Raw genomic sequence first — 25,664 nt, forward strand, 5'->3', positions numbered from 1 at the left:
GCTCCGTGGGTTTTACCCCCTTCCCAGGCTTCAAACATCTGCCCCAGCCGTCTGCTTAACCTCCGCTAGAGACTAAAATTATGGGGGATCCCACGCCATTTTTTTTTTAAATAAATCCTTTATTTTAACACTAAATGACATTTGAGGAGTTAATAAAGATGCAGTCCCTAAATTATTATTTATTTTTTAATTAATTTTTCCCAAAACTTTTGACGTGGGCTTCGCCATATTTTTGTATGCCAGCCAGGTACAGCATCCAGCTTCTATGAACGCGCCATTTTCCGGGGCGGCTGCGGACTGCAATTTTCAGCGGGGGTGGGGGGGGCAGAAAGCTTGGGCCTCCCTGCGCTGCAGATTCCAGCCCCCAGCTGCCTAGTTGTACCTGGCTGGACACAAAAATAGGGAGAAGCTCCACGTTTTTTTTTTTTTTAATTATTTCATGAAATTCATGGAATAATTAAGAAAAAAAGGGCTTCCCTATATTGTTGTGTCCAACCAGGTACAAATAGGCAGCTGGTGGTTGGGGGCAGCCCGTTCCTGCCTGCTGTACCTGGCTGGACACAAATATAGTGCAAAGCCCCACGTCAATTTTTTTTTAATTATTTCAGGAAATTCATGAAATAATTAAAAAAAAATTATGTGGGGCTTCGCCCTATATTTGTGTCCAGCCAGGTACAGCAGGCAGGAACGGGCTGCCCCCAACCACCAGCTGCCTATTTGTACCTGGCCGGACACAACAATATAGGGAAGCCCTTTTTTAAAAAAATTATTTCATGAAATAATTAAAAAAAAATTGACGTGGGGCTTCGCACTATATTTGTGTCCAGTCAGGTACAGCAGGCAGGAATGGGCTGCCCCCAACCACCAGCTGCCTATTTGTACCTGGTTGGACACAACAATATAGGGAAGCCCTTTTTTTCTTAATTATTCCATGAATTTCATGAAATAATTAAAAAAAAAAATGCGTGGGGCTTCGCCCTATTTTTGTGCCCAGCCAGGTACAACTAGGCAGCTGGGGGCTGGAATCCGCAGCGCAGGGAGGCCCAAGCTTTCTGGGCCACCCCCGCTGCAAATTGCAGTCCGCAGCCGCCCCAGAAAATGGCGCGTTCATAGAAGCGCCATCTTCTGGCGCTGTACCCAACTCATCCAGGGCCCTGGTGCGGTGGCTCACTGGGTAATAAAGGGGTTAAGGCCAGCTTGGCATTATCAGCTGGCCCTAAGCCCGAAATTCATGGGGTCACGCCAATATTAGACATGACCACCATGAATTTCTAGTAAAGTATTTAAAAAAACACAACACCCAGAATAAAGTCCTTTAATTGAAATAAACACACAATTCTTTATTGTTCTAAATTAAACCATACTTACCATCACGCCCATTCCAGCTGAAGCCAACGATCTCCTGCAATAAAAGTAAAATAATAAAGCAACCTCATCCTTACCTTTCCATGGCTCCCACGACAGCTCCAGCTCTGCTACATCGAGATGACAGGCTGGACCGCAGCAGAACGCTGCCATTCAGCCTGTCATCCCGCAGACACTGAGAAGCGCAGGCATGCTTCCACTCCTCAGTGTCTCTCTGTGACGGCATAAAGATGAGCCGAGGTCATGTCCAATGAACTCAGCTCACCTCATGCACGTCACTGACAGCGTGGGAAAATTCTCACGCTGAGGCGCTGAGTGCAGGAGAATTTTCCCACGCTGTCAGTGACGTGCATGAGGTGAGCTGAGTTCATTGGACATGAGCTCACCTCATGCACGTCACTGACAGCGTGGGAAAATTCTCCAGCACTCAGCGCTTCAGCGTGAGAATTTTCCCACGCTGTCAGTGACGTGCATGAGGTGAGCTGAGTTCATTGGACATGAACTCGGCTCATCTGGATGACGTCACAGAGAGACACTGAGGAGCGCAAGCATGCCTGCGCTTCTCAGTGTCTGTGGGATGACAGGCTGGATGGCAGCGTTCTGCTGCGGTCCAGCCTGTCATCTCGATGTAGCAGAGCTGAAGCTGTCGTGGGAACCATGGAAAGGTAAGGATGATGTTGCTTTATTATTTTACTTTTATTGCAGGAGATCGTTGGCTTCAGCTGGAATGGGCGTGATGGTAAGTATGGTTTAATTTAGAACAATAAAGAATTGTGTGTTTATTTCAATTAAAGGACTTTATTCTGGGTGTTTGTGTTTTTCTTTAACTTTGACTATGGGGTTAGTAATGGGGGTGTCTTATAGACGCCTCTCCATTACTAACCTGGGCTTGATGTCAGCTGGCATTATAAGCTGACATCAACCCCAGCCCTATTACCCCACTGCCACCGCTACAGGGCAGTGGGAAGAGCGAGGCTAAGTGCCAGAATTGGCGCATCCTATGGATGCGCCATTTCTGGGGCGGCTGACGGCTGGTGTTTCTAGCCTGGGAGGGGGCCAATATTCATAGCACCCTTCCTGGGCTATTAAAATCAGCCCCCAGCTGTCTGCCTAGCCTTTGCTAGCTATTAAATTAGGGGGGACCCCACGTTATTTTTTGGGGGGGGGTCCCCCATTTTAATAGCTAGTAAAGGCTAGGTATTCAGCTGGGGGCTGATATTAGTAGCCTGGGAAGCTCCGTGGGTATTACCCCCTTCCCAGGCTTCAAACATTTGCCCCAGCTGTCTGCTTAACCTCCGCTAGAGCCTAAAATTAAGGGGAACCCCACGCCAATTTTTTTTTAAATAAATCCTTTATTTTAACACTAAATGACAAGTACAGTAATCAACACTGTCACTGTACTTCATATATATGTGACTGACATGTTTCTGTCTATCTAATCTATGTGTGATTCTCTATTCTTTCTATTCTAAATTGTCGGGTACAGATGCTGAATTGCCGGCCGGCTTTTTTAAAGAGACGGTGCATGAAAACACTAATATTTTTTTAAATAAATCCTTTACACTAAATGACAAGTACAGTAATCAACACTGTCACTGTACTTCATATATATGTGACTGACATGTTTCTATCTATCTAATCTATGTGTGAAGCTCTATTCTGTCTGTTATAAATTGTCAGGTACAGATGCTGAATTGCCGGCCGGCTTTTTTAAAGAGACGGTGCACGAAAACACTAATATTTTTTTAAATAAATCCTTTACACTAAATGACAAGTACAGTAATCAACACTGTCACTGTACTTCATATATATGTGACTGACATGGTTCTATCTACCTAATCTATGTGTGATGCTCTATTCTGTCTGTTATAAATTGTCAGGTACCGCTGCTGAATTGCCGGCCGGCTTTTTTAAAGAGACGGTGCACGAAAACACTAATATTTTTTTAAATAAATCCTTTACACTAAATGACAAGTACAGTAATCAACACTGTCACTGTACTTCATATATATGTGACTGACATGGTTCTATCTACCTAATCTATGTGTGATGTTCTATTCTTTCTGTTGTAAATTGTCGGGTACCGGTGTATGCCGCTGCTGAATTGCCGGCTTTTCATGTCATTCTACATTATTCTTAGTTGTTTTCCTTCATGTAGAATTAACCTACAAGGAAAGAAAGGGTTTATTTTCATTCCGATATTTCTGTCCCATTGACTTGCATTGGTTTCCGGTATCGGAATCGGCGATATCCGATACTTTTTGGGTATCGGCCCGATCCAATCCGATACGATATTTCCTGATATCGGAAGGTATCGCTCAACACTACTCATCAGATGAGGGAGACCTTGATCACATTTCTGTTGTGCGAGGTTGGGGGGAGAGGATAGAGGAAGGAAGCATGATTGTTACCTCGCCACCAACACAACAGGGACTTGGTGCTCCTGGATGCGCAACACACATGAGTGCCTTCTTGCTGCACTACCTGCAACATGACCCTCGAATTGTGAGAATTAGAAATAATCCTGACTACTGGGTTGCCACACTGTTAGATCCCCGGTACAAAAGTAAATTTGCCGAAATTATTCCTGCCATAGAAAGGGATGCACGCATGCAGGAGTATCAGCAGAGACTGTTGCAGAATCTTACATGTGCTTTTCCACAAAACACCAGTGGTGCACGTAGTGAATCTCACAGTTCCAACTTGCCAACCGTGGGACCGTCAAGTGTTCAGCACTCAAACCGTAACAGAACCACAGTATCTGCTGGTAACATCAATTTTGCGGAATCATTTCACCACTTTTTTAGCCCATCCTTTGCAAGGCCACAGGAGACAAGAAGTCTGACACATAGTCAACGCCTAGAGACGATGGTACAGGAGTATCTCCAAGTAAACATTGAAGCCATGACTGTGTCACTGGACCCTTGCTCTTTTTGGGCTTCCAATCTGGATAAATGGCCGGAGCTAGCCACTTACGCCTTGGAGATCTTGTCATGCCCCGCAGCCAGCGTTCTGTCTGAACGTGTGTTCAGCGCTGCTGGTGGTGTGCTGACAGATAAGCGCACGCGGCTCTCCACTGATAATGTAGACAGACTCACGTTCATAAAGATGAACAAATCATGGATCCGAAACGACTTTTCTACCCCTGTGTCATCCTGGGGAGAGTAAAAGCTTGATGATTGGTTAAAATCACCCTACCAACCGTTTTAAGCTTTCAAATTACTAATCATGTTTATCTGTATCTTGGCTGGAAAATAATTTGGGCTTTGTAGCAGTGTGCAGCACTGATTCTATTAGGCCATCTATAATAAGCTCCACCAGATTTAAAATTACTAATCATGTTTATCTGTATCTTGGCTGGAAAATAATTTGGGCTTTGTAGCAGTGTGCAGCACTGATCCTATTAGGCCATCTATACTAAGCTCCACCAGATTTAAAATTAATAATAATTTTTAGCTGCATCTAGCCCGGAAAATAATTTTGGGGCTCTGAGATGCGCAAGACACATAAGTGCCTTCTTGCTGCACTACCTGCAACATGACCCTCATATTGTCAGAATTCGAAGTAATCATGACTACTGGGTTGCCACACTCTTAGATCCCCCAAACTTTTCGATCAACCTTTTCATTTTAATAAAGACCAAAAAAATGGTCATTTTTGAAATTATAAGCATTAGCAGGTTATTAGAAACTGAAATCAAACAGTTTTCAACTCAAAACTTTATTCTAGGTGATGTTACATTTTCACATAGGACCCCTTGTTCGAAAGGAGCTTCTGAACTCTCTCGTCCATTGAATTTGTCAGGTTTTGGATGGTTTCTGCTTCAATTGTTTTGCATGAGGACAGAATACCCTCCCAGAGGTGTTGCTTAGATGTGAACTGCCTCTCGCCATCATAGACACTCCTTTTGATGATGCTCCAGAGGTTCTGAATGGGGTAGAGGTCAGGGGAGCATGGGGGTTACACCATAAGTTTGTCCCCTTTTATGCCCATATCAGCCAGAGATGCAGATGTTTTATGTGCAGCATGAGATGGTGCATTATCATGCAAAAAAATGATCGTGCTGTGAAATACACGGTTCTTCTTCTTGAACCATGGCAGGAAGTGCTGTTTGAGAAAATCCACATACATTATGGAGTTCATCTTTAGCGCCTTCAGGGATCCTAAAGGGGCCGACAATCTCTCTCCCCATTATTCCAGCCCAAAACATTACTCCACCTCCTCCTTGTTGGCGCTGTAGCCGTGTTTGCGTGGGGTGTCCATCAACCAGCCATCCTCCACTCCATCCATCTGGACCATCGAGCGCTGCACGGCACTCATCCGTGAACAAAACAGTTTTGAAATCAGTCTTCATGTAATGTTTATCCCACTGGAGTTGTTTCTGCTTGTGTGAAGTGGATAGAGGAGGTCGACAGGATGGCGTATGCACAGCTGCAAACCTCTGAAGGACCCTGCATCTTGTTGTTCGGGGGACGTTGGAGGCACCAGCAGCTTCAAAAACTTGTCTGCTGCTATGACAAGGCTTTTTTGCCGCTGCTCTTTTAACCTGACGTAATTGCCTGTAGGAAAGAGTCCTCAATTTGCCCTTATCAGCACGCACACGTGTGTACTGTGAATCAGCTACATACTTCTTGATTGCCAAGACACTTCATCCTGATCATCGCACAATGTTGATTGTAGTCATGCCTTGACCTAAACACTCCACAATTTGTTGCCTCTCAGCAGCCGACACATCCTTTTTCTTTCCCATTTTGGCAGAAAATGTAGGCTGCTTAATAATGTGAGACAGCCTTCTTAAGTAGTCTTGCCTTTCATTGGACACACCTGCCAAACTAATTAGCACAGGTGTCTGCAATTGCTTACAGTGATATAAAGAGCCCTGACACACATCACCATCAATGAGTTTAACTGACAAACAAACAAATTCTTCCCTTATCACTCCTAAACACTTTTTGCATAATAATTTGGAACACAGTGTACATGTGCTTTTCCACAAAACACCAGTGGTTCACGTAGTGAATCTTACAGTTCTAACTTGCCAACCGTGGTCTGTATGGAGTTGTTCAATAAAGGGCCCAAAATTAAGATAACATAGATGGGAGAGGTCTCTATGAATAGGAATTCCTAAGTATTTGATACCCTGTGAGGGCCAGGCAAAGGGAAAGTTGGACTGGATGGAATCCTATATGGATTTGGGGAGGGAGACATCGAGGGCCTCAGACTTCGCTGCATGATTTTAAAATTTGACCATGTAACAAAGTGATCTATTTCAGCCATAACAGCATGGATGGATATATGTGATTGAGTGATATATACTAGGACATCATCATCAAATAGAGAGCACTTGTACTCGGTGCCTCCCACCTCAATCCACCTAATATTGGGGTTATGGCGAATTGATGAGAGCAGGTGCTCCGTCACTAGGATGTATAAGAGAGGGGACAGAGGACATCCCTGCCTTGTCCCATTGGTGATTGTGAAAGGTGATGAAAATGTTCTGATGCACCCCCTGGGCCTTGGGACACCCGGAGCCGGACCCTTTTTGGAGGATGCTGGTGGTTGTAGTCTTTGTGGCGGCGACCCGGTTCCGTGGCTCAGGGTGGTCAAACCAGTGGCGGAACTATTTATGTGGTTTTGATGTTTAAATGTCCGACTACGCCACCCGTGGATTGCGGTCAGAGTGAACCGCTGCTGCAGGGCAGACCGCTGAGGCTGGTGTTGTGGGTGCAGCAGAGCATAGCATAACTCCCCACGGGAGGAGTATAGCCTCAGAGCAGTGTATGCGGAGGATGGGGGTGATGGTGCAGGGCAGCAGCAGTAACGACACGGAGTCAGTGATGCAGTCCAGGACCTTTACTCACAGTTCTTATTATCCAGACCACGTCTGCAGGTAACGGCTGCCCACGTCGTACTGTGCTCACCAGGTGAGGGGCTCAGACAACTCCCAGATAACTTTGGAGCGCTTCACAGGACCCCCTTTGTGTGTCCTTTTTCTGGCCTTTCTTACCAACCCTTCTGTCCGGCTGCCTCGGGACTCCTCTTGGTAAACTTGGCGCCAGTTTCCCTGACCCTATGTGGTGCCTTCCTAGCGGGTGTAGCGAGGGGCTGCGCCACATAAAATGTCAGAGCCTCCGGTTTCTAGCTGAGGGTCGTTTCCTGCCTCCACTAGTTTCGGGGACCGGTCTCCCCCTTTGGCCTGACCCCTCCACGCAGGTGGATTCGGGCGTGCGGTGGCGACTCGCCCGTCCGCACCCCTGGGATCCCTTCATTCCTCGTTCCTGGAGCCTTCTCCGCTCTTTTTCCTTCCTTCTCCCTCTTCCAGGCCTGGGCCTCTGTTACTAGGCCCGCCTCCGGAGCAGAGCTCATGCAGAGCCCCTGCTCCCTGCCACTTCTGCTCAGACTTCTCTGCACTAAACTAAGATGGTGCCCACCTTTTATACTCCCTTCTCATTGCACCCAGGAACTGCTTCCTCCCTGCTCCTGCACTACAGGGTTCCCCTTCCTCAGTGTTCCCTCCCCCCACTCCAGCCAGGGACAGGGACTGTCGTGCCCATCTCAGAGGCATATTGGTCGCCCTGCCCCACGGCAATGTGGTGTAATGCATGCAGGTGTCGGGTCCTGATCCACACTCCATCCTTACCTGAGAGTGAGATATCACACCGCTGGGTGAGGTGCAATACCTCTGTAGCAACCGAGCCCTCAGGGTGCTACAGTTCCATTTATCTTCAGCCTAGGTGACGTATTGTGATACAGGGCCGTGATTTTGGCTATAAAAGGGTCCCCTAGACCCCTACCCCACGCTTTTTAAGAGAATCATATATGGCGTGCCAGGAGACTCTATGGAATGCTTTCTCAGCATCCAACGAGAGTATCTAATTACAAATTTTTAACTGCATCTAGCCCAGGAAATACTTTGTGCCTAGTAGCAGTGTCTGCTAATCAGCGGATTATCCCGGCTGTTAAGCAAGCTACACCACCTGTAGTTTGGACACTTAATTTTTTCAAAGGAAATGCTTCGGGACCACGGGATACTCAGTGAAGAGCATCAGGAGGCACCCCAAGGCATAGGGGCTGGGACTGGCAGTAGGATGCCTTGCGGTGGACAGCCGAGCTCGATCCTTATAAAAGCTTTTTAACTGCAGCAGCTTTAGTGGACGCTACTGGAGCTGGAATTACGCGGCTGCTGGCATGAGACTTGCCCTCCAATAGATCCTTGTAAATTGATTTAAAGTGTATTCATTCAAATTAGAGAGACAATTTAAATTAAAAAGCTTAGAGCTGCCTCCACCACAGGGGGGCTCGCTCGACCCACCAGCGGACAGGCACCAGTATTGGGAGAGGGGGGCTGGCCGTCAGGGTTCACCGCGGCTCTGGCACAAACCCGGCGACACGGAGGTGGCACGGGCAGGAGCGGACTGAACGTGTCGGCTTCTCACTTTTTGGATTTTAGAAGGGCATGACATGCCTATATTTGTGTCTCCCCCTCCTTTTACTCCTCCACCTCTTTTCTTTTCGCATGACTATATGTACTTGTCACTTTTCCATGTGTTAGTTGTGTCTTCTGAGCAGTTTGTCAGCTTTTGGACACCTTTGAAGGTGTTTTCTATGTGTTTCTATGTGTTTTTGTTTGCCTGCCATTGGTTTTAACGGTGTTCGAAGGTGTTCGACGAACAGTTCGACGAACAGTTCGGCGAACACACGGGTGTTCGACGAACCGAACCGAACTCGAACACTACGGGGGTGGCTCAACACTACTCCTGGTACTCAGAGTCTGAGTAGTGCTGTTCCTCCTCCTCCTCTACTCTGTGGACGTGGAGGGCGTACCATCCCTTCACGCCTTGGTGTCGGGTGTAAGACACCACATCCCCTGGAAATAGATCCCGCCCTCGATGACCCTCCGGCAGGTGGCTCTCCACATCCCTCCTCGTCACGAACACGTCGCTGATGGTCTCGGGGTCTCGGATGAAACCCCAGCCGCGCTCCATCTGGAACTTCACAACAGTCCCGGTGACTCGGGGACTGCGGGCAGTTCGGGGATCTCGCCGGGCCTTCATTTTCTGCTCCGCGCTCCGGACCTGCAGCTTCTCTTGTTTCACGCGCCGCTCTCGCTGCTCCCTCTCAAACATCTCCAGCTGTTGGCGGCAGGCCTCCCGCCATTCGGCTGCGTCCGCCCGTGTTTCCTTTGTGAACCCCATTAGGTCCTCCCCTGTGGGGTCCCATTCAAACTGGGCGTCCTCCAACGGCAGCTGGGGGGTTTCCTGAGGCGCCGGAGCAGGTATGAGGGGCTTAGATGGTACTGCAACCTCCGCGGGCGGGCTCCTCCGAAGGCGGGGGTTGACAAACTCGGGGGGCCAGATGAAAGGCAGCCCATCCGGACTGGTATGTTGGGCGAAGAGATCTGCACCCAGTGGTGGTACTGCAGAGGCAGGGGGCGCGAGCGGGTTGGCGGCGCCCGGGGTACGCGGCCTTGCGACCAGGCCCGCGCTGCGTGTTTCCTAGTTGCACCCTGGGGTGGTACAGCGGGTGCAGGGGGTTCCGTCGGGGCAGCGGCGCCCGGGGGCGCTAGGCCTTGCGGCCGGGCCTGCGACAGTGGTTTGCTAAGCACGCCCGGGGTCAGAGGGCATGGCGTGGGGCGGGGCTCTCTGGCAGCGTCGACGGCCTGGGGGCCGGTTGATGGCGGTGGAGGCACGGTGTCGACGGCGGGTCCAGGTACGTTAGGCTCCGCAACAGGGTGCAGGGGCAGGTCGGGGGCCCCAGGGTTCGGGGTAGGGGCGTCTCCGTTACGTGCTTCTGCTGTCGCGGCCTCCTCCGCGGCGTCGTCTTCAGCCTCCGCTCCGCCTTCACTGCCCCCGGTGGCTGGTGTGCTGCTGGATGTCGACGGCGCCTCCTGCTGCAGGGTCACAGCCCGCCGGGCCACTTCTTCTTTCCACCCGGCGATCACGTCCTGCTGCGCCCGGACCATCCTCCGGTCCAGCTCCTCCAACGCCGCCCGCGCATACTCGGGGTCCTCCTTGGGGAGGTGGGCTAGCAGCTCTGTGAGGCTGCATGGTGGTGTGGCTTGCAGCAGGCCCCTTGCCAAAGTGCTGGAGCTGGTTCCTTTCTCCATCTCTGGGTGCGGCCTGGCCAGACTGATCCAGACCACCCCCTGCCCCGCAGTTTTCTTCTCCTTCCGCACCCATGGGGGGTGGTCCGGTGGCATTCTGCTGACAATCACTCTCAGGGGCAGCCCCCCCACGTTGACGGACATTTCTACAGCCGTGCTCATGGTTGTTGGGGGCGGGCTTCCTCTTTGGCGCCATTCTGGGACCCGGCCCACGATGGGAGGCGGCCTCCTGTGGTCTTTTGGCGCACACATTATGGCGCTCGTTCTTCTAGGGTGGGTGCCATATTTAGTACAGCGAAACAGTCTCTTTTCAGGCGCGCAGTACCCGTTGTTAGCGGGCACGAAATCCTGCCGACTACGCCAAAGCTGACGCGCCCCCTGGACCGCGGGGCATGCGGAACCGGGCAATAGGGAGACGCTGGGAGTAGTAGTGGCGGCCCGGTCCTACGGCTCAGGGTGGTCAGACCAGTGGTAGTGATTCAGATGTTTTAGATAATGTTCGACTACACCACCCATGGATCTGCGGTCATTAGGAACCACCGCTGCAGGGCAGACCGCTGGGGCTGATGGTGGGTGCAGCTGAGGTGGTGTGACTCCCCACGGGAAGAGTGCGGCCCCAGGGCAGTGTAGTGGATGGTGGGAGTGACGGTGGTGAGAGTCCCAGTACCGGTAGTGCTGGAGGCGCAAAGTAGCACACAGACAACAAGTTACAGTCCAGGGTCTTTACTCACAGTTCATGTGCTCCGGGTCACTTCGGCACCGGTAGTGACCGCCCGAGCCGTGCTGCGTCCACCAGGTGTGGGGCTCGGTCAACTCCCAGGCAGTTCAGAAGTATGGTTCAGGACCCCCTTTTGTCTTTTCTCTGGCCTGCCTCACCAGTGACCCACTTTTGTCCAGCTGCCGCAGACCTGTGCGGTTAAACGTGGGCCCCGTCCTCTGCTGTCCTATATGGTGCCTTCCTAGCAGGTTTGATGAGGAGTCGCACCAATAAATGATCACGACGACCGGTCTTTGGCTGAGGGTAGTTTCTCCTCCACCAACTTGGGATCCGGTACCCTTAATCTGCCTGACCCTTCACCCTGGATTCTCGTGGGTTCTTAGGGTCCCTTCCACCTTCTTGTTCCTGAGCCCTTCTGTTTCTCTCTCTTCTTCTCCTTTTCTGTTCCTTCCTGTTCCTTTCTCTTGGAGCTGGGATGAGACGCAATCTCAGCTCCCCTTCACCTCCTCCTCGGCCTCTCACTAGGCCCTCCTGGAGTAGAGCTCCTACAGAGCCTCTACTCCCTGTCTTCTCCTCTCTGGACAGAACCTAGATCTAAGATGGTGCCCACCTTTTATACCTCCCTCTAGCCATGAGCCCAGGTGACCAGCAACCAATGGGCTCCTACCTACGCTCAGGAACCAACCCCTATCTGCCCCTACAGCACTGGGTGTTCCACCCCCTCCCCACTCCAGACAGGGACATAGTCAGTCGTTCCTGCACTTCTGTCCAGTGGGAGCACCGCTGAGCTGTCCCTCGGAAACGGGGCGTGTGTGCTGTATGCAGCTAACTGAGCCCTGGTCCATACTCCATCCTTACCCGGGAGTGGAATATCACACCTCTGGTCTGAGGTGCAATACTCCTGTAGCGGCCGAACCCTCGGGGCGCTACACCACTCTTCCATAAAGGCCAGATTTGTGCAGTGTACGACTGATTGTTGTCCTATGGACAGACTCTCCCACATCAGCTGTAGATCTCTGCAGTTCATCCAGAGTGATCATGGGCCTTTTGGCTGCATCTCTGATCAGTCTTCTCCTTGTTCGAGATGAAAGTTTAGTGGGACGGCCGGGTCTTGGAAGATTTGCAGTGGTCTGATACTCCTTCCATTTCAATATGATCGCTTCCACAGTGCTCCTTGAGATGTTTAAAACTTGGGAAATCTTTTTGTATCAAAATCCAGCTTTAAACTGTGCCACAACAGTATCTCGGACCTGCCTGGTGTGTTCCTTGGTCTTCATGACGCTCTCTGCACTTGAAACAGAACCCTGAGACTATCACAGAGCAGGTGCATTTATACGGAGACTTGATTACACACATGTGGATTCTATTTATCATTACCAGTCATTTAGGACAACATTGGATCATTCAGAGATCCTCACTGAACTTCTGCAGTGAGTTTGCTGCACTGAAAGTAAAGGGGCCGAATAATATTGCACGCCCCACTTTTCAGTTTTTAATTTGTTTAAAAAGTTTAAAATATCCAATAAATTTCGTTCCACTTCACGATTGTGTCCCACTTGTTGTTGATTCTTCCCAAAAAAATTGAATTTTATATCTTTATGTTTGAAGCCAGAAATGTGGCAAAAGGTAGAAAAGTTCAAGGAGGCCAAATACTTTCACAATGCACTGTACACAAAATGCATGTACACTAATGCCAGAAGCCTCACCAACAAAATGAAGTAATTAGAATTAATTTTGTTGGAAAATAATTATGACATGGTGGGGATATCTGGGACATGGCTGGACGAGAGGCATGACTGGGCAGTTAATTTACAGGGCTATAGTCTGTTCAGAAATGACCGTACAAACAAGCGAGGAGGGGTGTGTGTTTATATGTAAAATGATCCTTAAAACCCATCTTGAATGAGAATATATGTGAATCTAATGAAAATGTAGAGTCCCTGTGGGTGGAGATAAGGGGAGGGGGAAAAATTAATAAATTACTGATAGGAGTTTGTTATAAGTCTCCAAAAATAATGGAATCAGCGGAGAATATCCTCGTAAAGCAAATAGATGAAGCAGTGACTCAAGGAGAAGTCATTATTATGAGGGACTTTAACTACCCTGAAGTACATTGGGGAACAGAAACCTGTAGCAAAGGTAATAGGTTTTTGACAACTGTGAGAGACAATTACCTTTCATAACTGGTTCAGGACCCAACAATAAGGGGGGCACTGCTAGACCTAATACTAACCAACAGGCCCAACCGCATATCAAATATACGAGTTGGGGGTCACTTGGGTAATAGTGATCACAAAATAATAAGTTTTCATGTATCCTTTAATAAGATGTGTAGTAGAGGGGTTACAAGGACACTAAACTTCAGGAAGTCAAATTTCCAACGGTTGAGAGATGATCTTAGTGCAATAAACTGGGACGATATACTGAGACAAAAAACTACACAAAGCAAATGAGAGACATTTATTAGCATCCTGAATAGGACCTGTGCACAATATATACCCTATGGGAATAAACATGCTAGAAATAGGAGGAAACCACTATGGCTAAATAGAGTTGTAAGGGGCGCAATAAGTGACAAAAAGAAAGCATTTAGAGAACTAAAGCAAGTAGGTAGTGATGAGGCATTAAATAAATATAGAAAATAAAATAAATTCTGTAAAACCCAATCAAGGCAGCAAAGATTGAGACAGAGAGACTCATTGCCAGAAAAAGTAAAAATAATTAGTGATGATCGAACATGCTCGTTGCTCAAGATTTACGAGCATGCTCGGGCGAGCATCTATTATCTTCAGCGTGCTCGGGCATTACGTTTTTGTCGCTCCGTGAACATGATTTACGACTGACAGCTTTAATACATGTGAGGAATGACTGTTTTTCTAGCATTCCTCACATGTATTAAAGCTGTCAAACAGTTGCAAATCATGTTCACGGAGCGACGAAAACTTAACACCCGAGCACGCTGAAGATAATAGGTGCTCGCCCGAGCATGCTCGTAAATCTCGAGCAACGAGCATGCTCGATCATCACTAAAAATAATCCCAAAATATTCTTTAACTACATAAATAGTAAAAACTAAAAAATGATAGTGTTGGCCCCCTTAAAAATAGTCTGGGTGAAATGGTGGATGAGGATGAGGAAAAAGAAAATATGCTAAATGATTTTTTTTCAACAGTATTTACACAAGAAAATCGCATGACAGAAAACATGATCAGTGATGACAAAAATTCTCCATTAAATGTCACTTGCTTAACCCAGCAGGAAGTACGGTGGCGTCTAAAAATCACTAAAGTTGACAAATCCCCAGACCCGGATGAGAAACACTCGCGAGTACTGCAGGAATTAAGTAACGTCATAGAGAGACCATTATTTTTAATCTTTAACCCTAGAACGCATACCTGGGGCCTCGCAGGCCCGCCCTGTTGTTTTCTATTTTCTGCATGATTACTTTAGTTAGAATTTTGAAACTCTAGGTATTGTTCATGTATATAGTTGTTTGTCATTTAAGTTTCAGTTATTCCATGTTATTTGCACACGGGCCTAAAAGGCCCCAGGTATTTGAGAGTGTAGATTTTTATGGTCATGCGTTCTAGGGTTGAAGATTCCATAATAACAGGGTCTGTACCACACGACTGGCGTATTGCAAATGTGGTGCCAATATTCAAAAAGGGTACAAAAACCGAACTTGGAAATTATAGGCCGGTAAGCTTAACCTCTACTGTGGGTAAAATCCTGGAGGGTTTCCTAAGAGATGCTATAATAGAGTATCTGAAGAAGAATAACCTCATGACCCAATATCAACATGGGTTTACGAGGGACCGTATTTATTAATAACCTTGTAGGGGGCATACAGAGTAGTATTTCAATATTTGCAGATGACACTAAACTCTGCAGGGTAATCAATACAGAGGAGGACAATTTTATATTACAGGAGGATCTATGTAAACTAGAAGCTTGGGCTGATAAATGGCAAATGAGCTTTAATGGGGATAAATGTGAGGTAATGCACTTGGGCAGAAGAAATAAAATGCATAATTATATGCTTAATTGTAAAACACTGGGCAAAACTGTAACTGAAAAAGACCTGGGTGTATTGGTGAACGACAAGCTCACGTTTGGTGGCCAATGTCAGGCAGCTGCTGCAAAGGCAAATAAATAATGGGATGCATTAAAAGAAGCATAGATGCTCATGAAGAGAACATCATTTTACCTCTATACAAGTCACTAGTGCGACCACACTTAGAATACTGTGCACAGTTTTGGTCTCCGGTGTATAAGAAAGACATAGCTGAACTAGAGCGGGTGCAGAGAAGAGCGACCAAGGTTATTAGAGGACTGGGGGGTCTGCAATACCAAGACAGGTTATTACACTTGGGGTTATTTAGTTTGGAAAAACGAAGGCTTAGGGGTGATCTTATTACTATGTACAAGTATATGAGGGGACAGTACAAAGACCTGTCTACTGATCTTTTTACTCTGAAGCCTGAGACAGGGACAAGGGGGCATCTTCTACATCTGGAGGAAAGAAGGTTTAATCATAATCACAGACGGGGATTCTTTACTGTAAGAGCAGTGAGACTATGGAGTTCTCTTCCGCATGATGTTGTAATGAGTGATTCACTACTAAAATTTAAGAAGGGCCTGGATGCCTTTGTTGAAAAGTATAATATTACAGGTTATATATACTAGATTCCTTGATAGGGCGTTGATCCAGGGAACTAGTCTGATTGCCATATGGAGTCAGGAAGGAATTTTTTTCCCCAATGTGGAGCTTAGTGTTTGCCACATGTTTTTTTTTTGCCTTCCTCTGGATCAACATGTTAGGCTATGAGTTGAACTAGATGGACTTAGTCTTCCTTCAATCTTAAAAACTATGTGACTATGTTACTATGTTACACAGTATAGACCACAATATGGATATCGTGTATCATCCATTGTTGCTGTGGTGCTGTGCCTGAGGGGTGGGTGACTTTAAGCCATATAACCTTTACTTTGCAGCAAGGGTGCTGCGGGGCACCTTGGTCCATCCCTCTGCTGGTATGGTGTCACTGCAGCTGTGTTCACCACATGGCAGTACATCTGACAGAATAGGGAGGGACCAAATGAGAGGTTTGATTTGATATGTCAGTGGGCTTACACATTCTGATCAAAATGTAAACTCTTGTTTAGTTTTGTAAGTTTTGGCTAGCCATAATAGATCAATGTATAATATTTGAATGAGCGGTTCAAATCTTTTTCTACAGTTCTATTATATGACTCTGATTTGTGGTGCTAATAACTCTACTATACCACAATCTATGTGAGAATTTATGTTGAACAAAAAAACACTTACCTTCCTAAAGTATTCACCATTGGTATCACAATGAGAGCCCCTACAAGACCTCCAATAGCGAAGATCGACACAGTAACGGACCACATTATGGATATCATGTTGCCGCTTACTACGTAATTATATCGTGAGGACCAGCTCTCATTGTATAGTTGTCTTATGTACTGTAAATAAAAAAAATATAATATATCAAAAGACTTAAAGGGGTATTCCGATCTTGTACATTTATTTTTGTTTTAATAATTCTAAAGCACCACTCCAGCATATTTTTTTATTTTACTGCTGGAGTAGTGCTTCTAATCTAAGGTCCCTTACCCTACTCCTATACTCACCCTCCGACGTCTTCACCTTTTATCACCGCCGCTCCTGCCGGTCTCCAGCAGTTTGTGACCAGCCAGTTTGCTCCAGTGCTTCATGGAGAGAGCTGGAGGTCACAATATAAGTCTATGAGTTCTTTGCTTTGACTCTCATCTTCCATTGAGCTTGTGATGTATCTTTTGACTTCTGGTCAGTTAGAAGTATAGAAGTATGTGAAACCCATTTATTTTTGTGATTTTCCCAAGTTTACCATCTTGTCTTGGCCACCTTAGATAGCAGTTTGGATTAGTACAGTTTAATTAAATCAGTGATGCATACAAAGTAAATATTTACCGATACAAGGTGTGAGATTGAACAATACTTGTGGCCAACCAAGGTGTGAAATTGAACAATGCCTGAGCAGCTCATCAGCAGTCAAAGTGTGAAAGTAAACAGTGTCCTACAAACTCAATGTTCTGCCATTAGTGACCTGTGTTCATGCCTTTGTGGTAGAATGAAAGGTGAACTTTGGGATCCTGAAAAATGCACCAAAAACGCAGCAAAAAAAACGCACCAAAACCTGCATTTTTGACGCTGCCTCTTTTCTGTCAAGAGAGCAGGTTTTCCTGCAGAAAAAAAATGCAGCAAAAACGCAACGTGTGAACATAGCCAAAGACTGGGAGGAACATTACATTAGAAGCACCACTCCAGTGTTGAAAAAAAACCTGCTGGAGTGGTGCTTTAAGAAAGACTATTTATCATATCTCAATATCTTAAATGAGTTCAAGTTGTCGGAAAGTACAGGAAACTATTAAATGAAAAAACTCTAGTTGCCTTTAGTCGCCACTAAAAGGAACTTACTGCATACTTTACTTTTTGTAAGAAGAACTTCTAGAGCTATAAGAGAAAAGGTTTAATGGTTTCTGCTTTTGGTGAAATGTTAACAAATACCCCTCCACATTCAATCGTCAAATATTTGACTTCTAATGGTATTATTGATTTAGGCTGTTCCAATTCACGAAATGCCAGTAAAGGCCTCCGAAGCTTCTGCACAATGAGTAAGTCAAGTTTTCAGATTTTTATGTCTATTGTTAGTATTTGTTCCATTTGTATAGTCTGCCCTTACACAGGATATTTGCAGTCTAATCAATCATGTTGAGATACTGACAGACCCTGTCTCCCGGACCCCTCATCATTCAGGTAACCTCTATTCAATGAAGTTTTTTTTATTTAGCATTTCTAACTGAAGTTGTGTTCAGCCGCCTCAAACAGCAACAAAGAAAATCTTAAGATGTCTTCTAAATATCAGCACAAATACAACAGCAGACTCATTCATCTTACTCCAATAATACTACACTGAAAATGCCATAAGTTCCATACAAGAAATAAAAGTTAATAAGGTCAAGATTTTATACAGAAAGAAAAAAAAATGTTAGGAAAAATAAAGACAACTTTGTTGCAGATATTTATATTTAGATTAAAAAATGTGGCTTTTCAGAGAGAACATAATTTAATCAATGGGGACAAAATTTCTCCCTCTTTCACTTCTTCTGCTTGATTGACAACTTTTTCCCTATGTGAATATAGGGAGAGACCTATCAATCTAGCTGAACAGGAGAAGCAGGAGGAGTCCCACCTCGGTGACCAGTCCTCTCAGTCTTCTCATTCCTGGAGCTTGTTTAAACTATATTTTCTCTGAAGTGCCATAGAATTTCAGAAATAGACATAGATAGATATTTTCAATGAGGAAGACTGTCCTAGATTCATGCTGCTTGTGGTTTATTTAACCCCTTTAAGACACAGGATGTTAATGTGCATCCCAGGTTTGGTACAGGATCATGGAGCTGCTCGGGAGCTGAGCCTGCTCCATACAGGACAGGTGTTGCCTGTGTTATACAGCAGGCATTTGCCTTTAACAGTAGTGGAGGGAGCTAACTGTCAATGTCTGACATTGGCATATAACAGCTTTCAACTATGTGGCTGTCCATTTGGACACCCATCAGCCAATCTGCAACGCAAATGTGGGTGCCAATGGGTTACAAAGGTAGCCAGAGGGACTACTGAAGGTGCCTGTTGCCGGCACCTTGCTGCTACTATGAAACTCAGCCAATGACTGGGCTTCATAAGAGTTTATTTTACTATACATTGCAATACTAAGTTATTGTATTACGGTACATAGTACACACAATCAAATAGTCACAGGTTTAAGTCCAGTAGGGAGCTTAAAAAATATGTAAAATGTACAGTACAGACCAAAAGTTTGGACACACCTTCTCATTTAAAGATTTTTCTGTATTTTCATGATGATGAAAATTGTACATTCACACTGAAGGCATCAAAACTATAAATTAACACATGTGGAATTATATACTTAACAAAAAAGTGTGAAACAACTGAAAATATGTCTTATATTCTAGGTTCTTCAAAGTAGCCACCTTTTGCTTTGATGACTGCTTTGCACACTCTTGGCATTCTCTTGATGAGCTTCAAGAGATAGTCACCGGAAATGGTCTTCCAACAATCTTGAAGGAGTTCCCAGAGATGCTTAGCACTTTTTGGCCCTTTTGCCTTCACTCTGCGGTCCAGCTCACCCGAAACCATCTCGATTGGGTTCAGGTCTGGTGACTGTGGAGGCCAGGTCATCTGGCGTAGCACCCCATCACTCTCCTTCTTGGCCCTTACACAGCCTGGAGGTGTGTTTGGGGTCATTGTCCTGTTGAAAAATAAATGATGGTCCAACTAAACGCAAACCGGATGGAATAGCATGCCGCTGCAAGATGCTGTGGTAGCCATGCTGGTTCAGTATGCCTTCAATTTTGAATAAATTCCCAACAGTGTCACCAGCAAAGCACCCCCACACCATCATACCTCCTCCTCCATGCTTCACGGTGGGAACCAGGCATGTAGAGTCCATCCGTTCACCTTTTCTGCGTCGCACAAAGACACGGTGGTTGGAACCAAAGATCTCAAATTTGGACTCATCAGACCAAAGCACAGATTTCCACTGGTCTAATGTCCATTCCTTGTGTTCTTTAGCCCAAACAAGTCTCTTCTGCTTGTTTCCTGTCCTTAGCAGTGGTTTCCTAGCAGCTATTTTACCAAGAAGGCCTGCTGCACAAAGTCTCCTCTTAACAGTTGTTGAAGAGATGTGTCTGCTGCTAGAACTCTGTGTGGCATTGACCTGGTCTCTAATCTGAGCTGCTGTTAAACTGCAATTTCTGAGGCTGGTGACTCGGATAAACTTATCCTCAGAAGCAGAGGTGACTCTTGGTCTTCCTTTCCTGGGGCGGTCCTCATGTGAGCCAGTTTCTTTGTAGCGCTTGATGGTTTTTGCAACTGCACTTGGGGACACTTTCAAAGTTTTCCCAATTTTTCGGACTGACTGACCTTCATTTCTTAAAGTAATGATGGCCACTCGTTTTTTTTTACTTAGCTGCTTTTTTCTTGCCATAATACAAATTCTAACAGTCTATTCAGTAGGACTATCAGCTGTGCATCCACCAGACTTCTGCACAACACAACTGATGGTCCCAATCCCATTTATAAGGCAAGAAATACCACTTATTAAACCTGACAGGGCACACCTGTGAAGTGAAAACCATTTCCGGTGACTACCTCTTGAAGCTCATCAAGAGAATGCCAAGAGTGTGCAAATCAGTCATCAAAGCAAAAGGTGGCTACTTTGAAGAACCTAGAATATAAGACATATTTTCAGTTGTTTCACACTTTTTTGTTAAGTATATAATTCCACATGTGTTAATTCATAGTTTTGATGTCTTCAGTGTGAATGTACAATTTTCAAAGTCATGAAAATACAGAAAAATCTTTAAATGAGAAGGTGTGTCCAAATTTTTGGTCTGTACTGTAGTTAAAACATTTCTTTTAAAAATTAGGCATTTAAGGTTATGTCTGCATCTGTAAAAGATCTATCTATCAAAATATGAATTTATTTAACGCACACATAAAAAGAAGTAAAGAATAATAAACATGTTAGAATTGCTCTTTCTCGCTCACCTCCACCAAAAATTGCAAATTATGGTGTGACCGAAACTGTTGTATACCTGCCCCTGAAGACAACAATTGTAGTGTGAATATTGACTTGAGTTTTAGTGTGTTTGTATGATATGAAATGTGTAAAATGTCATGTGAAATGCATAGAATGTTATAGGTACTGATGCTGCTGTGTGGGTGCTGTATTGGTAATGTCTAAGGTAACTTGGTAGACTCAGCCCAGGGGTAGGGAAAGTTTATAACACAGTTTAGTGCTTAGTTAGTGATAGAAAGGGACATTAAGATAAATAAGGCAGTGGTAGGCCTTATCATGCATTGTGAAAATATGAAAGATGTGGGGAAGATTTCAATGAACGCTAAGATGGCGACTGTTCGAGTGACCCAAGATGGCGGACGATGGCACGAAAAACAGAGGAAGCTCCGCCCGTCGTGGATGTCTAGGGAGGAAAAATGCGTGAAAGGTCGTCCAGCCCAAGAGGTGGTCCATATGGAGAAGACGTCCCATCGTAAGCGGTGCCCACCCAATATGGGCATGGAGGAAGAAGAAGACACCTTGTCCGTTGCTGCAAGTGGCTGGAGAACAGGTGAGGACTCGTGCAGAACCGGCAGAACAGCCGGAAGTAACTCCACCCAGTGAGACGCAGAGTCCTGGAAGAGTAAACCCTGAGGAGAATGGGCCGGTACCATTGTTAGAGAAGGCGAGGTCTAAGGGCAGCAGAGACTCCAGCTGCCACTGAGTTTCCAGAAGACGGCCTCAAAGAGAAGATCCCACCAAAACTTTCGGAAGTGGAACCTGAGGACCAGACGGAGGCGGAAGTGTGACAGTGGATGTGGCCTAGCTGTAGTGGAGAGTCCAGATTGAGTGACTCATCTATGAGCACCATCATCTTCATGTATCAGGGCACGCAAATGGCCACCTACGTTGGCAAACGTGTGTATGATGCGGCCACAGTAAACTAGAGTTAGAATGGCGGCCTGAAGTTAAAGTGTCGGTAAGTTCCTGTTGCACATCAAATGGGACTGTCCAGCGACTCTGAGGGCAGGAGGCCATAAGTGTGCCGAGAATGCCGGTGCTGACCAGAATTTTTGTTTCCCCCCGCCAAGTTACTTTACGCACATTTCACATCCCCCTGCTTGAATGCAGGACTGTGAACTCTTAAAGAGCCAGAAATCCTTGTGGCCCTATGGACTATGTCCCCTTGTTCCCATGGACTCTGCCCCACACTATCCATGAACTTTCCCCCTGGAATTATGAGCCTGACATGGGGGCAGCACTGCACTTCTTAAAGCAACCGTTGTTCGCAAAAGGGAAGAGACGGAGGAGACGGACGACCCGAGGATTGAGCAAAGTAAGGACTGTATGGACTGTGCTCCTGGACTGTTGGCCAATGGGCTGTTTTATTGCAGGAATGTGGACACTCTATGTTGGGATCCCCGTAACAGTTGGTCCGGGGTCATGCAGACCCGTGCTTACAGGAACTTGGACACTCTGTGTCTGGGGTCCCAGGAGCAGTGTTTTGGACCGTGGAAAAATTGACTACCAATGTGCCTGCCTGGTTGAAGAGAAAAAGGACTGTGCCCATGGACCATTGGGCGACTACTATTTTGTACTGTTTCTATTGGACTCTACGTTACAGGGTCCCAACTGAGTGGGACTGAGGTAAAGATTGACCAGCAAAAAGTCACTTTTTGTCCCTGGACGAAGGGAACACTAATTTTATGTGTATTTAAAGTGAAAGTTTTAGGTGTGCACTGTTGTTTTGCAGGTTCTGTTATGGTTGAGGACGACCATATTTAAAGAGGGGAGGTATGTAAGTGTGTGACAGACACTGTTGTATACCTGGTCCTGAAGATAATTGTAGTGTGAATATGGACTTGGGTTTTAGTGTGTTTTATTGTATAAAGAGAAATGTGTAAGATGTCATGTAAAATGCATTGAGAGTTATAGGGACTGATGATGCTGTGTGGGTACTGTATTGATAATGCCTAAGGCAACCTGGTATACTCAGCTCAGGGGTAGAGAAAGTATATAACATAGTTTAGAGCTTCGTTAGTGATATATAGGGACATTAGGATAGATAAGGCAGTGGTGGGCCTTATTAGTGTTCAGTTATAGGAATAGTACAGGATACAGTTAAATGTTTGTAACCAGCCCAGCATGGGAGGGGGAGGGTTCAAGTAAAAAGGGAAAACACTGGTTTTAGTTAGTTAGAATGAGTTATGAGGTCCGTAACTAGTGGAAGTTCAAGGTACTGTGAGCTGGAGTCACGTGGAGTACAATAATCCCCTACAACCAGAATGCACAGCAGACAATAATGAAAATCAAAAACTTTATTGAATAAAATTAGACATACAAATTCAGGACAGTACAGGATACAACAGGTGTTGTATATAGGGTAAAGTGCCTAAGTAAATGAATAAAGTCATGGGGACATGTATAATATTGTACAGATGGCAATTTATGTTTTAAAACATGAGATACCCATGAAAATCTATTTAAGTTTCCACATGGGTAGATGCAGACATAACCACAAAATGCATGTTATCAATACAAACAATTAATATGATCAAAAGCTCAAAAAGTGGAGATATAGATAAAAAGGAAAGGAACTGTTCAAAGTATGTGTAATCCACAAAGTGGTGGAATAGACAATCATAATTATTTCACCTAGTGGTGAAGAGGTAAAGTGACAATGCAAATAAAGTGCAGATATGTAAAAATAAATAAAGAAAGAAAAAACAATTCATAAGATAAGATAGCCACTATTAAAGCAATGTTCCCCTCATATGATAAAAAGGGCAAGCTCATAAAGAATAAAATAAGATGAGCATGCTTACCACCAGTCTATTGGCACTGAACACCGCATATCCCGCATGGGGATATGCGGTGTTCAGTGCCAATACACTGGTGGAACTGGAGGGTCATGTGCCCTATACTACGTGTAAAAGACTGATGTAATTGAACTGTCCAGTAAAGTTGAACTTGTTAAAGCAAACCGAGTGTCCCCTGATGTGTGCGCAGCTGATCCAGGAGCTAAGGACGTGGATGCAGCGGAGGTCTCCGGCCTACAAGTGAGTGCAAAGCACCCTTCATAGCACAACACATATGAACTGGGACACTGTTTGTTTGTGGGGTGCCAGGTCGTGGAGAAGCAGCAGCTCACCCATGGCTACCGCCTTGGGCACCTTACAATGCAAAAATAAAAAAGTTATAGGTCTCGGTAAATGGTGGCACAAAACAAATTTATTCCTACAAATTTCTGAATTTCCTTAAAACTAAAAAACCTATACAAGTTTGGTATCACCGTAATTGTACTGACCTGTAGACTCAGGTTTCCAGATAATTTGTACCATACACTGAGCGCCCTTTAAAGGAAAGTCCAAAGACAATCACAGAATTGAAGTTGTTTTTTTTTATTTCAAACCACTTGGATTTGTTTTCTGGCTTTTTAATACATTATATGGTGAAGTGAAAGGTGTTAATCAAAACTACAACTTGTCCCACACAAAAGCAAACCTTCATATGTCTACATTGACAGATAAATAAAGAAAAACTATGGCTTTTCGAAAAAAGGGAGGAAAATAAAAATTTTGGGAAATTTTCCCAATTTTTTTTATAGGAGACATATCTCATTCTTTTCCTAAAAAGGGCTAGTTAAATATTTCATCATCTATATATCTGCATACTGTCCATCTACTTTAACCCCTTAATGACCCCCAATATGCATTAAAGCGGTGGCCATTAAGGGGCCTTATTCCTAAAGGCAGTCAGGAATAAGTGACTAGCGCCCCACTCACGCATGGATGCAATTCCCATGGGTGACAGCTAGCTGTACATGACAGCTAACACCCTGTGGTTTCAGCCCCAGCCAATTTTGAAACTGGTGGTGGCTGATTAACCCATTAAGTATTGCTATCAATAATGACAGCGGTTTCTAAGTGGTTAAAAGGGGGTTAAAAGATCCCCTATGGAGGGATCAACCTCACGTGATCAAAATTGCAGGTGCCGATCATTGCCATAGTAATCTGAGGTCATCTGATCACTCCGCAGTACGGTGGCCTGTGAGATCCAGCTATAAGCAGGGTCCCACAGGATGTGTCAATGGGGCACTGACAGGTCTCACAGTGGGACTAAGTGAAAAAGTAAAAAATAATGACATAAAATGGGTAAAAACGTTAAAAAAAAACACAAAAAACACACACAAATCACAAAAAGTAGTTTCACCACTAAAAATGCAGCGTTTGCATTAAAACAAAAATAAACAAAAAAATATATACATAATTAGTATCTCCGTGTATGGAACGACCCAATCTATAAAACTGGCATGTTATTTATTTTGTATATATAAAATAAAAAAAATGCCAAAAATGTTGCTTTGTCCTCATACTGATACACCTAACATTTTATAAAAAGCAATCAAAAAGACATATGTAAAAGTATGGTATAAATGAAAACGCCAAACCGTCCTACAAAAAACAAGCCCTAATTTTGCTCATTCGGAATTTTTTTTTTAAAGTTACAGCTCTCAGAATAAGACAAATCAATTGTTGCAAAATAGTGTTCTTAGTATGTAAAAGTAGCAAGGCATAAAAAAAAAACTATATAAATCTGGTATCAATGTAGTCGTACTGACCCGACGAACAAATTGGTCTTTTCACGTTTACCACATGGTGAACTGCACAAAAAATAAAAAGAACAACTGAATTGCTGGTTTTTGCTTATTCTGTGTCAAAAAATCTGACTAAAAAGTGATCAAAAAATTTAATGTACCCCAAAATGGTAACAAAAAAATCTCCAACTCGTCGTGCAAAAAATAAGCCTTCAGACAGCTCTGTTTGCCCCA

The 25,664-nt window shown here is 45.1% G+C and overlaps 1 protein-coding gene across 2 annotated transcripts in view; it reads right to left on the reverse strand.

Moving 5' to 3' along the window:
- SLC2A9 (solute carrier family 2 member 9) overlaps positions 1 to 25,664 on the reverse strand; it is a 741,777-nt gene that overhangs the window by 477,989 nt on the left and 238,124 nt on the right. For both annotated transcript variants that reach the window (XM_073648512.1, XM_073648502.1), the window contains exon 4: positions 16,516 to 16,676. In XM_073648512.1, the coding sequence (XP_073504613.1) occupies positions 16,516 to 16,676 (161 nt within the window). The remainder of the gene's footprint in view (positions 1 to 16,515; positions 16,677 to 25,664) is intronic.

Source organism: Phyllobates terribilis, unplaced genomic scaffold (assembly GCF_046119375.1).
Source record: "Phyllobates terribilis strain yellow unplaced genomic scaffold, ASM4611937v1 Scaffold_1__5_contigs__length_1240528914, whole genome shotgun sequence".
In the NCBI taxonomy this organism is placed as follows: domain Eukaryota; kingdom Metazoa; phylum Chordata; class Amphibia; order Anura; family Dendrobatidae; genus Phyllobates; species Phyllobates terribilis.